Here is a 14392-nt window from a genome sequence, read left to right on the forward strand (position 1 = left end):
ATGTGTTTAATTTCGTGGGATTCCGCAAACCAAAGCTAATAATCCGACAAAATTTTCGCCTCAATCCAAAATTTAAAGTGTAAATTAAGTTCATAATTAATTTGAAACCTCGGAATCCGCATACATTGCGATACAAATTCACGCACTTTTAAATATCAATGTTCCTATTTATAGGATTTTATAGGATTTAAGAGTTACTCATTGTTAGTCTAATCACGTGATTTAAAAATCCAGTGTAGCATTTTGTATTTGCGCTTTTTTTCAAATCAATAACGCGATTCATATTTACGTGAATTTAAAATCCTTTATCACTTTATATTCACCAGATCTACTAAAATCCTGCAACACAATTTAAGACATTTACACAATACAAAAATCCAATATTGCAAAATTTATTTTCGAGTTCTTAAATCAAAGATTGTGAATAATAATCACATGATTTTAAAACCCAATATCCCCATTCTGTAAGAACAAAGTTTATGTAAAATTAATATAAAATAATAATTAAATAAATTATTTTATGATTCTCATTTGCTTAAATTTCTCCTAAGTGTCTTTTTTTGTGAGTCTCTGTTGCCTCGACCCTCTTCAACATGGACCTCAACTGCTTTGACTTGTACTTTTCTGCACTTGTCAAAAGACGACAACAACACTTAAATTTTTATTTAGCCTGTAATTTTTTTTTCAGCTTAAAATGTAAGATAAAGGTCATTTTTAATTAAAATTAATTTTAGTATTTTTTTGAAAGGTACGTTTGATACATTTTTAATAAAAATTTGAAAAGTTCAGATTAAATATCAGAAATACAAACCCAGAAATGTAATGTAAACCTTACGACAACCTTGTGTCGGAATTTTCTTTTTATTGTCGCGAAAATGTTTGTGCAAAAAACCTTTTTTCAATAAAGCAAAAATATTGCAGTTTTAAACCTTTAATCCTGAAAGGATTAAAAATTATTTTTTAAAGCTTTTTTTAAAAATTTCCCCTTAGGATTTTAGCTGAGCATACAAGTCTTTACAAAAGGAAAGATTATAATTATCTAGATTTAAAATTATTTTCACATTGAGACTAGCCTTATTGAAGGATTTTTTTTTCACACTTGATAACCCTTAGTCAACCTCGACTTATGGTTTTTATATAGAAGGTTTTTATTTCAATGTTTTGGATTAGGGTAATGTGCGTAGAATAGAGCAGATTGTCACGAATCTCGTTTTAAGGTTAGAAGGTTTACATGTAAACCGCGTAGCAAACCTTTTTAGGCTTACATTAAGAAGTTTTTGCTGAGTGAAAATAAACCTCATTTTGCTATCTGGGAAATATTGCCACATCAACTTTTATTTACTAATTGCTAGTTAACAAAGTGGAATTTCCTTTGTTTATCTTCCTTTTTTCGCTTTCTGTATTATTTTTTTCCTGTAAAAATTGACACATTAATATAAAGGATGTGTAATCTGATTTTTTTTTCCTTCTTAGAAACATCTTGTTACTTCTGCTTTTTTTTTATGGCTTAAGTTGGAACTGATTGAAGCGTTTAGCATTGATTGAAACTGATAATACAGCATTGAATACGATATGAAACGACATTTAGCATTCAATGGTGATTTTCTTCTGGGTGTACTTCGGAACTCCCAAGTTTTTTGTATTATTTCTCCAGGTCTAGAAACTGGGAGCAGGACATGTGATTTTTTTCACGGTATTCCGTCTATCTGAAGACTATTGATTCACAGACTTTTGCTAATCAAAATTTATAATAGGATTAAATTTTCCCCACAATCTAAAATTTAAAGTGAGAATTAAGTTCTACAATTTAGATTTTGTAACCTTCCCTAAATCGCGTTAACCAGAGGTTTTCATAAATGTGACTCTTCTGCAATTGAGATTTTTTTTTTGGTTTGTCAGTCGTTTTTAACAGGGTTGGCAAGGTTTAGGACAGAATGGATTAATCCACGGTTTAAACCGTCCTGTCTTAAACTGTCCAGAACCCTTTTACTCAAATTTTTCCCTCACCTATGAGTATAGTTATAGAGAAAATTCGAAAACTTTCATATTGGCCAGTGGTTAGTTGTAGCATTTTAAATTGTGGTAACTTTTTAAAACCTGTGGTTACTTTTTCAAAAATTGAAAATTTTAAATCTTAATGTGAAGCTTTCTTTTTAAGCATTTCCCTAATTAATGATAAACCATAAAGCTTATTCCTAAAAATTAAACCTATTAAGAAACAAGCTATAAATTAAATAATTTTCAGAATAGTGCAATATATTCATATTAATTCCATCTATATTTAAAAGCAATAATAATAAAATGCAAATGGGAAGCATTTTTGACGCACAAAGGGGCGACTTGAAGCCAATACTTTAATCGCAGAGCTAGGCGTGAGTAACTTTTCTTACTTAATGTTACTATCTTAAAAAATAGTAACTTTTATTTACTATTTTTAAGGCTTAATCACTTATCTCACTTTTTTTAAAGTTTTTATTTGTCTATCCCCCCCCCCCATTTCATTCAAAAGAACGATTCCATATTTCTCTAAACCCATGATATAACAATATGATCTATTATGGCTTAGAAGAGGATTGAATGTGTGAAGAAAAATAGACAATTTCCACTTATAAATGAATTCCTCTTGAAATGCAAGAGAGCCATTCTACCTTAAACTGTAGTTAATAGAGCATAAGTTTGTATCATAGAGATTAAGCACTCTTAAAAGTTCTCATTTTTGTACGTTAAAAGTTCTTCTTCAAAAAAAAGCAACGTAAATAAAATGTTTAGTTTTATATTATTATTTTTTCCCTTTTCAAAAATTTGATTCTTTTTTAGTAATATGTTATTATGTCATGCGAATTTGGATAATCTCTTTTTGACGCATAATTTCACACTGTCGAATTTTTTAAATTATATTTGATGTCAGCTGTTATTAAGAATTTTTTCAATCCTTTTTATGTGGGTTTTCAAATTGTGCTGTATTTTATACAATGTTATGACTCACGGATTTTAAATTGGAGAATTTCAAATTGATTCACCCTAAATTTACTTAGTTTTATAATCGTTTTATCTGTCAAATGATTGTCAAATTTCAGCACATTTTTTTCCAACATGGTTTTTTAAATATACTTATTTTAATTAATCCGATGTTTATGTTACACGTATTTCAGTGACAATTGTTAGTTAATACTTTATTCAAAAATCAATCTTGGACTCATTTGATTTCATTGTGATTTCTTATAGTTTTATTTCCAGTGTTTTCCTTAGGCCGTGAGTTTTTATAATTTTTTCAGACCTTTCCTTTGGTTTTTTAATACTATGTTATTGCTACTTGCCTTTTCACTTTAAAGTAAATGTTTTTTACACACTCGATTCAGTGCGATAATGTTGCAAATTAATGTTGTTTCCCCAACAGTTTTTGCCTTCATTTAATTTCATATTTATACAATGTTATATACTCGTATTTGATTAATGCGATGTTGTAACGTTTCTCGAATTTCAGGTTGCAGTAACTACAGTTTGTTAGTATTCAAAGATCACTTTTAACACGCTTCGTTCTATCGTGATTCCACTTTTTTTTCCCTGAGAGTTTTTTCAATCATTTTTATTTTTTATACAATGTTATTTCATGATGCATATTTCAAACTTAAACCCCTTTAGGACAATGATCACATGTGTCTCACATATTTGTGCCATTTCTATTGTAAAAGTAAAATTTTTTTCTTTAAAAACACGTTTTTTGACTCCTGAAGAGATGCACATCTGAATGAATATGTATTGACTTTATATGATAGCAACAATGTTTTCCTTGTATACTTTCACTTCTTCTTTAATATTTTAAGCCATAGTAACTAAAGTTAAACATGAACATTTTTTTAGATGGGAAAAATTCAAAAATATTTATTATGTAATTTTTGTAAAAAAAAATTTCAATAGCAGTAAATTAAAGCAATGAACAGCTACAACAATAAATATTTCTAAACCATATTTTTTCTTTAAGCAGTATATTTTTAAGGTTATAAGAATGTTGCCTGTAATCGCCTTATAGCCAGTGTTGAATGTTAATTTTACCCTGTACAAAAGTTTATTGTACCTGTTGGCGTGATTAAGTACTTATTTTAATGGTTGCAAAGAATTTGATGAAATTTTAATATGCAATAAATTTTATGAACATTTAAGACTTTTTCTCAATGTTGCTGTTTATAGTGGGATGCATTGTTCTGAATTTCATTGTGCTTGAAAATAACCAAAGATATTAGCCAAGAATAAGTGATCTTAAAATTTGTTTCTACTGCCCACCGCAGAGAAAGTAAGGCATTTTCATTACCTTATAGCACTGTAATAATACTGTATGCTTTTTTTTATTACTATGATTTTCTTTATTGCTATGTATTTATTACTATGAATTACTCTGATATTCATTCCATTGTAAAACTTAGATGTATTTATAACTATTTTAGTAATACTACTTTTGCATTAGTCTTTAAATATAATATCCAGTAATGGTTATTAGTATCCAACAGTAACTCTATAACTCATTATGCTGAGACATTTGAGTAAAAATTTTAATGTAGTTTTTGATACAAAGTTGCAGGAACAATGGACACTAAACAATGATGACACAGTAGCCTACATTCAACTTCGCTTTCTGGTGACTTAAGTCTTCAGTTCGCAAACAAAACTAATGCAAAAATTCTATGGGAAAAAAGTTCAAATCATATTCTGGTAAAACCGAAGATCGCAAAATCGATGCAAATAGCGAAGTAAAAAATCTTGAAATTAAAGAAAATGAAAATGTTTCAGACTATATTGCAAGATCACGAGGACTTCAAACGAAATGTTCGTCATTGGGACTGGAAATTTCAGAAAGGAAACATGTTTATTACACAGTTAGAGGTTTACGAGGAACGTTTTCAAAAATAAGAGAGATCCTGAAAACTGAAAACCCAACGTGAAAAACAAATAGATGAAATTTTAGAATTACTGAGAGAAGAAGGAAGCTGCTTATCAAAATTAAAAAGTGATATTCCTAGAAGAACTGAAGCACTCGGAGTAAAACATAAATATGAAAATCGAAGCACGAAGAAATGTTTCATCTGCCATAAAATGAATCACCTAGCTAGAGACTGCTATTTCCGAAGCAAGAACGAGGGAAATCAAAACCCAGCATCTAAAAAAAAAAGAACTTTTTCGAACTATAAATCGGGCATGAGCAAAACCAAAAACAATAACACTCATTGTGCAAGTCAAGATAAACATTTTAGTGAAAATTTCGCTCTTACGCCCGAACAAGAACATTGCGTAAATTCTAGTGCTACCGGTAAAAACAAAACTGTTTTCATTCTAGACTCTGATGCTATTTCACACACGGTAAGAGATTTAAACTTTTTTGAAAGGATAAATCATATTAATGGAATGATACAATTAGCAGGTAACAAGTCAAATTTAATTTTTAAAAGTTGTGGTATTGTAAAAGCTACTACAACAGTCGATAATTGCAGAAAAAATCTAACAATATTTGATGTTATCAGTGGCGTACGCAAGGGAGGGGTTTGAACACCCCCCTTGAGCTCAGACAAAATGGCAAAATTAAACATTTTAGTAGAAATTATGCGGGTATTATTTTTTAAGACTATATATTTTTATTTGCCTTATGCCTATCTTTTTATCTCACGGTATTTCTCAGAATACTGAAAAAAACATTTACTATAATAGGGTTGTACTTTTGAAACCAAATTCACGTGATACTGTTATGGACTGGCTCCTTTCTGTTCTGCCAGTCGCGATACTTTTCGAGACTGCCTGTCATTCGCGAGGTCTTCACGCGATGATTCTGGAATCTTAGACGTTCTGTCGTCTTTGAGACCATTCGAGAATTTTAGAGATGCGGTGAAAAATTATATAAAAGGGGGAACGGAGTACAATGTAAGTTTTTCTGTTGTACAGAAATGTGATACTTCCGTAGAAGAAAACATTTCTAGCATAACAAAATCTGATGAAATTGAAAGTGGCCCTCAAAGTGTTACTTCCCACCCATATGACATTGAAATTTTTTCAGAAGATATTACATGCGAGAAGATATTACATTATGTTCTTAAACGTAAAAAAATCAAATCAAAATTTAACTAAACAGTGTTGTCTAAATAAAAAGTCAAAACTGCCTAAATTAGGGAAATAATAGTGCTTTTTTACATACTCGAATTTCTTTTAGTAGCTTCAGAAAATTATGAGCACCCCCTTGAAAAAATTCTGCGTACGCCACTGGATGTTATATATAAACCAGATTTAAGAAACAATTTAATTTCAGTATCTAAATTAATTGATAAAGGTTATAAAATTGAATCTAATGGTAATGATATTTTGATTTCAAGTAATGACAATCGCATAGTTCTAAAAGCTATAAAAGTAAACAATCGTTTTGAAATTTTAATAGAATCATTTCATAACACCTCACCTAAATCATTTGATTATAATGATGTAAATAATTCTGAGTTAGAATGTCATGAAGTAAGTAATTTGGATACTTATAATATTTGGCATAAAAGACTTTCTCATTTAAATCCACAATACATGGTTAAAATGCAAAATATCCTTGCATAAATTATAAAGATTTTGAAAATTACCATTGTGAATCTTGTGACATAAGTGAAGTAACCCATAAGAGTCATCCAGCAATTATTATTGCACAAAGTAATTCTATATTAGAGTTAATCCATGCGGACCTAGCACGCCCAATAAATTGTGATTCAATAGGGAATTCAAGATATTTTTTAGTTCTAGTGAATGATTTTTCTGGGATGAACTTTTCTTATTTTTTGAAATATAAACAATTACTAATATACCTAAACAATTCCGAAATAAATTTGATTTTCCGGTAAAACGTGGGATTTTCGTCGGTTATTCTAGAGAAAGGCGCGCTTATAAAATATATGATGTCGATAAAAATATTGTAATTGAAGAGAGTGTAATTGAAATTTACCGAATCATTAAGAGGAAGTAAATTTCTGACAAACAAAAATGATTGTAGCATATGGAACATTGAGGATTTGACCCAGTTTAATATATCTCAACTGCAAATCGAAACTGAAACCCAAAACTCCCCTCCATCCGAATCAAGGAGTGAACATTCTGTTTCTCATAAATCGTCTCAAGATAGTACCGATTCGCAAATCGAAAATAGACAAACTACTCCGCTTTAAGACGTTCTGAAAAAATAAAATATTCGCAAACTTAGCTTCGAAAGGATCATCTGTTCCTCTATGACTAGTTGATAAATAGTAATAAATATTCGCAATGGAAAATGAACTTCTTTCGATGGAGAAACATAGGGTTTCCGAATTAATTGAGAGGCCTAAGAAGGAAAAAAATAATAAAAAGTAAATATGTGTATACAATTAAAAATGACGTTACTAACAAAATTTACAAAGTGCGACTGGTTGCAGCTGGTTTCAATCAAATAAAAAATGTTGATTCTAAATCGTATTCACCTGTGGTAAATGTTAAATCATTCTTTAGCAGCAAAATTGGATCTATTAGTTAAATTTTTTGATATTAAAACTGCCTATTCATTGATGAAACTGTATACATTCGAACCCCACTATAGTGAACACTCGGATGTAGTGAACTTTTTTAGTGGTCCCGTCCGTACTCCTATTTGAATAATGTTATTTTTAACACTTATAGTTAACAGCTGAGAACTTGGAAATTCGGTTATAGTGGACTCAAATTTCATTTCTTTAATTATCTTTTTCAATCCTCCATCTTTAAACTTGCAGGTGTTGGGACTGAAAATGAATGCATTCCCATACAATGTGTCATATTTCACTCCTGTATGCTTATCACTTTTAACTATACTGTAATAAATGTTAAACAGAACATTTATCTTATACTCCCCCTTCCTGGCAAACCTCTCTTTGTCCCCTTTCCTAAAGCTTGCTCTACAACTGGTTAACTTAGCCACCTGCTGAATTTTTGGAATTTTCTTATGTATTCAAACCATATTCTTTACAAATCACCCCTTGACAATCAAGAAGGGGAACAATTTAGCTCCTTCAACAACTGCTCTCTTCACATTCTTGCATTATTTATTTGAAACAAGATTTTTATTTCAAAAGCAGGGAAAAGGGCAAATTCTCTAAAGAGAAAAGCGTTTTCGATAGAGGACAAAGTTAAAATTGTAAAGCGTATTGATGATGGAACCAATCAATCGACACTGTGTAAGGAATTTTGCTTGTCAAAATCTACAGTTTCAAACATTTGGAAAAATCGAAGTGCAATTCTTGCGGCATACGACAAAAACATGGTTTCATCGAAAAAACTGCGTGGAGCTGAAAGAGANTTGTTAAAATGGTTCAGCACTCAGCGAGATAGAAATCTTCCTGTGACCGGACCTACGCATCAAATTAAAGCAAATGAGTTTGCTGAAAAAATAGAGGAAAAGGATTTTGTGTGCTCGAATAGATGGCTGGATAGATTAAAAAAAAAAAAAACGGAATAATATTTCTTCAGGAAAGATTATTGGAGAAGAAGCTAGTGTTGATGCAACGGATGTGGAAAACTGAAGTGTGGCCGAATATTATACAGAATTAAGAAGAGAAAGACATTTTTAATCCTGACGAAGCTGAACTATTTTACAAATTGATTTCCAATCAGACGTTAAAATTTAAAGGAGAAAAATGCACTAATGGGAAAGTCTCCAAAGTAAGAATAACAATTCTTGTTTGTGCTTACATGAATGGCTCGGAAAAGCGAAAACTAACTGTCATAGGTAAATCTCAAAAACCAATGTGCTTTAAAAATGTTTTAAAAAAACTGCCCGTAAACTACAAAGCCAATCAAAAAGCGTGGATAACCTCCCATTTTTTTTAAGACGAACTTCGACAGTGGGACAGTGTTTTATTAAAAGTAAATCGTAAAATTGTTCTTGTAGACAATTGCACAGCTCACTCCATTTAAATAGTCTTAAAGTGTATACTGAAAAAAACATTTACTATAATAGGGTTGTACTTTTGAAACCAAATTCATGTGGTAATGTTACGGACTGGTTCCGTTCTGTCCTGCCAGTCGCGATAGTTTTCGAGACTGACTGGCATTCGCGAGGTCTTTACGCGATGATTCTGGAATCCTAGAATAGTGTANTGTGGAAAACTGAAGTGTGGCCGAATATTATACAGAATTAAGAAGAGAAAGACATTTTTAATCCTGACGAAGCTGGACTATTTTACAAATTGATTTCCAATCAGACGTTAAAATTTAAAGGAGAAAAATGCACTAATGGGAAAGTCTCCAAAGTAAGAATAACAGTTCTTGTTGGTGCTAACATAAATGGCTCAGAAAAGCGAAAACTAACTGTCATAGGTAAATCTCAAAAACCAATGTGCTTTAAAAATGTTTAAAAAAAACTGCTCGTAAACTACAAAGCCAATCAAAAAGCGTGGATAACCTCCCATTTTTTTTGAAGACGAACTTTGTCAGTGGGACAGTGTTTTATTAAAAGTAAATCGTAAAATTGTTCTTCTTGTAGACAATTGCACAGCTCACTCCATTTAAAAAGTCTAAAGTGTATTCAGCTCGTATTTCTACCACCAAATACGACTTCTGTGTTGCAACTCATGGACCAGGGTGTAATTCGCAATCTGAAGTTTCACTTTAGGAGGCAATTAGTTATGCATATTTTAGATAACTATGATAAAAACAACATGGACTCAGGATGCAACATCTCTCTTCTGGAAGCAATAGTTTTGCTAGAAAAATCATAGAGGCAAGTAACATCAGCTACAATCCGCAACTGTTTCCGACATGCAGGTCTTTCAAAGGATTTAGAAGAAAAAGATTCCAAAGATGAGGAAGAAAATTTACCTATTTCTCTATGACTAAAAAAACATGGAGTGGACATTTTCCTTAAGGACGTTATTGAGCAATTTGAATGTTGCGATGATGAAGTATGTACTTCTGGTACTCCTACCGATGACATTGTCAGTGAAATAAAACAAACAAACGAAAGTAGAGAAGACTTATTAGAAGAAAATGTTGAAGAAGAAAATTAACTTTCAGCACCATCTATAGCTGAAGTAAAATCAGCCATAAATGTCCTTAATTTGTTTTTTTCTACAGAAAATGTAGATCAAAAAATCTTGCATTCTTTGCACATTGTAGATAAGAAAATTGATGAACTCTATTTAAAATCAAATTGTGTTCAATCAAAAATCACAAATTTTTTTCATAAAAAGTGAAATTAAAACTAATTTTTAAGCGACGTAAGTACTTTTTTCATTAATTTTTTCTTTATTATCTGTTAATAATTTTTTCAATAACTTATGTAAAATGGCAAACACAATTTTCAATCATTCAACTGTCTTATGCAAAAAATGTTTTTCAAAAAATTTGGATATAGTGAACCATCGTTTATAGTGGACACATTACTGAGACCGCTATAGCGGGGTTCGACTGTAACTGTATATAGAAATACCTCCAGGTTTTGTGAGATAAATATGGTAAAATAAAGTGTGCAAGTTAAATAAAAGTATTTATAGCTTACCTCAATTTGGTAGAAATTGGCATATTAAGTTAAAAATGAACTTAAAAAGATTGGTCTCACTCAACTTGCATCTGACAATTGCGTATTTACTAAAATTAATGATAATGATTTTTTCGCAATTTGTGTATACGTAGATGATTTGGCAATATTTTCCAATAATTCGAAATTATACAAGGATATCATTTCAAAACTTACAAATATTTGAATTAAAAGTAACAACTAATGATTCAAAATTTTTAGGCATTGAGATTTCTCTTCAAATTCAACAAAAGAAAACGGAATTGGTTTATCTCAAACTCATTACATTGAAACTTTAATGAAAAAATATGGTTTGCAAAATTGTAAGAAAACTAATATTCCTATAATTAAAGGTGAAGATAGATGTTTTAATCCTACTGATGATTTAGTAGACTGATTATCAGGAAATCGTCGGTCAATTTTTATATTTAGCAAATAGAACCCGACCAGATATTACTTTTGTAACTAGTTATTTATCACAATTTTATAAACACCCCCAAAAAAAGGCATTATGTTTTAGCTAAAAGAGTTTTGAAATATTTGAACGGTTCAAAAGAGTCATGTTTTATAGTAAAGAATTCGGTTTTTTAAATTGTGGTGCTGATGCAAGTTGGGGCAACGCAGATGGAGGAAACTCTTTTTCAGGTTGTGTAATTATGATAGTTAATTCTCTTATAACATGGAAAAGTAGAAAACAAATATGTGTAGGACTTACAACATGTGAAACTGAACGATTTGCTGCGACTGACACAGCTTGAGAACATGCTTGGACATGCTATTGACTAGTTGAACAATGGTAAATCTTCTAATGAAACCAGGCATGTAAATCTTAAATGTCATTTTGTCAGAGATATGATTGAAGATAAAATATTAAAAACTGTTTATAAGAATACTAATAATAATATTTTTCTGATTTTTTTTAACAAAAGCTGTTGCATTTGAGAAGTTAATTTTCTCTTTGGAAAAAATAAGTTTAATTTGGAATTTATATTAAAAGAATTAATATTTTTTATGTGTATATTGTTATTTGAATTAAAAATTAAAATCCTTCTCGCAGGGGGAGATAGTTGTCATTAGCAGGGAAGGATTACTACGAAGTCTTTTTCTTTTTATACCTCAAGATGGCGTTCTTTTTAAATTTGTATGCTTTTGTTTGCTTTTTGTTAATAAACCTTTACTTTCTGTCCGAATCTCGATCCACGGACTGCATTTCTTTTTAAGCCTTTCCCAAAATATGATGAACCTTACAAACTTTATTCTTAGTACTGCATGGTTTTAAGAAACAAGTTGCAAACAATTAATTTTCAGAATAGTTTATCTAAAAGAATAATAATCAATGTATTTTTGACGTCTAAAGTAGGGACTTGCAGCCAATTTTTTAATCTCCTTATAGCCTGTGTTAACTGTTAATTTTGACCTGTAAAAAGTTTATTGCATCTGTTAGCATAATTTAAGTTTTATTCAATTGTTACATAAAAAATTTGATTCAATTTTAGGCCATTTAATTTTTTTTCTCAATGTTGCTCTTTATAGTTGGATGCATTGATGTGAATTTCATGGTGCTTGAAGACAACCAAAGATAATAGCCAAGAATAGGTTATCTTAAAATTTGTTTCTACTGCCAGCCACAGAGAAAGCAAGACATTTTAATTTCCTAATAGGATTTTTATAATACTGTATGAATTTTTTATTACTATGATTTTTTTATTGCTATGTATTTATTACTATGAGTTACTCTGATACTCATTTCATTGTAAAACTTAGATGTATTTATAACAATTTGAGTACTACTTTTGCTTTAGTTTTTTAAAATGTCCAGTAATAGTTATTAATATCCAACAATAGTATCCTGAAATAAACTTGAGTAAAATTTTTAGTGAAGTTTTTCTACAAATATATTTTAACGTGCTTTAAGACAGTTCACTCTTACAAAATCTTATTATTGCAATATATTTAGATCTTTGAAATTATAATTTGTAATATACAGATTAATACCGTTGCATTTTATACAATATGAGTTCTTTAGCAGACAGTAACATGTTTAGGCTTGATGTTAATACTAATAAGAAACTTTATTTTTGTGTTATATGCAATAAGAATTTTTCTCGGAAGAATCGCACTGTGCACATTCGCTCTCATACAGGTGAGAAACCTTATTCTTGTAGTATATGCAATAAGAATTTTTCACAGAAGATTAATCTGACAGTGCACAGTCGCTCTCATACAGGTGAGAAACCTTATTCTTGTAGTATATGCAATAAGAATTTTTTTGATAGGTATCAACTGACTAAACACAATCTTACCCATACTGGTGAGAAACCTTATTCTTGTAGTATATGCAATAAGAGTTTTGCACAGAAGTATAATCTGACTGTGCACAGTCACTCTCATACAGGTGCAAGACCTAAACCTTATTCTTGTAGTATATGCAATAAGAATTTTGTAGATAGGTATCAACTAACTAACCACAATCGTACTCATACTGGTGAGAAACCTTATTCTTGTAATATATGCAATAAGAATTTTTCACAGAAGATTTATCTGACTGTGCACAGTCACTCTCATACTGGTGAGAAACCTTATTCTTGTAGTATATGCAATAAGAATTTTTTAGAAAAGTCTCAACTAACTAACCACAATCGTACTCATACTGGTGAGAAACCTTATTCTTGTAATATATGCAATAAGAATTTTTCACAGAAGATTTATCTGACTGTGCACAGTCACTCTCATACAGGTGCGAAACCTTATTCTTGTAGTACATGCAATAAGAATTTTTCTCATAGGTCTAATCTGACTAAACACATTCGTACTCATACAGGGGAGAAACCTTATTCTTGTAGTATATGCAATAAGAATTTTTCACAGAAGAGTAGTCTGAATGTGCACATTTTCTCTCATGCGAAAGAGAAACCTTATTCTTGTAGTATATGTTTTAAAAGTTTTCCATTAAGGTGTCATCTAATTAAACACAGTCGCTCTCATGCAGGGGAGAAACCTTTTTCTTGTAGTATATGCAATAAGAATTTTTCAGAGAAGAGTACTCTGACTAGACACAGTCGCACTCATACTAAAGAGAAAGCTTATTCTTGTAGTATATGCAATAAGAATTTTTCAGCGAAGAGTACACTAAATGAGCACAGTCTCACTCATACTGGTGAGAAACCTTATTCTTGTACTATATGCAATAAGAGTTTTTCAATTAAGAGTTCACTAACTAGACACTATCGTACTCATACTGGTGAGAAACCTTATTCTTGTACTATATGCAATAAGAGTTTTTCAGCTAAGAGAACACTAACTAAACACAATTGCACTCATACTGTAAACAACCTTGATCTTGTAACTTAGGTAATACATTTTTTCATTGTTTTTTTTTATTTATCTTTTACATAATTGTCTTATCTTTTACATAATTGTAATTCTATTTGCCTTTGAGTAACTTAAATAATTCATTTAGTCAGTGTAATAAAGGTTTTTTTGAAATAAAGTGATCTACCCTTTCATTTATTTTCATTGTGGTTTTCAAATTCATTCTTGTACTGCTATACAATTTAGGTCTTTCCACTACACATTCCTGAGGTTTGTGGTTTCTACATCTCCAATTTTTTTCTACCATCTGTAGATATAAGTTTTTCCAGATAAGAATGGTTATTTTTAAACTTGAATTGTTCACCCCCCCCCCACCTCAGATAGCAACAAGCAATGATAGTAAGGATGACTGTTTCTTCAATGGCAACCTGTTTTGTTCTTGGCTACCAACTGCAGATTTAGGCTCTTCCAGATAATGGTTATTTTTAAACTTGAATTGTTGACACTGCCCCCCCCCCTTCAGATAACAACAAACGATGATAG

At 30.6% G+C, this 14392-nt stretch overlaps 1 protein-coding gene across 7 annotated transcripts in view; it reads left to right on the forward strand.

Moving 5' to 3' along the window:
• The window catches only part of LOC107453045 (zinc finger protein 84), a 61258-nt gene extending 47215 nt beyond the window's left edge, over positions 1-14043 (forward strand). For 6 of the 7 annotated variants that reach the window (XM_071186126.1, XM_071186123.1, XM_071186125.1 and 3 more), the window contains one exon: positions 12071-14043. In XM_071186126.1, the coding sequence (XP_071042227.1) occupies positions 12551-13888 (1338 nt within the window). In that variant the 5' untranslated portion in view covers positions 12071-12550 and the 3' untranslated portion in view covers positions 13889-14043. Of the gene's footprint in view, positions 1-4142; positions 4292-12070 lie in introns of those variants that run through there. The other variant, XM_043052399.2, reaches the window with a different exon arrangement.
• The last annotated feature ends 349 nt before the right edge of the window (positions 14044-14392 follow it).

Source organism: Parasteatoda tepidariorum, chromosome 10, assembly GCF_043381705.1.
Source record: "Parasteatoda tepidariorum isolate YZ-2023 chromosome 10, CAS_Ptep_4.0, whole genome shotgun sequence".
Taxonomy (NCBI): domain Eukaryota; kingdom Metazoa; phylum Arthropoda; class Arachnida; order Araneae; family Theridiidae; genus Parasteatoda; species Parasteatoda tepidariorum.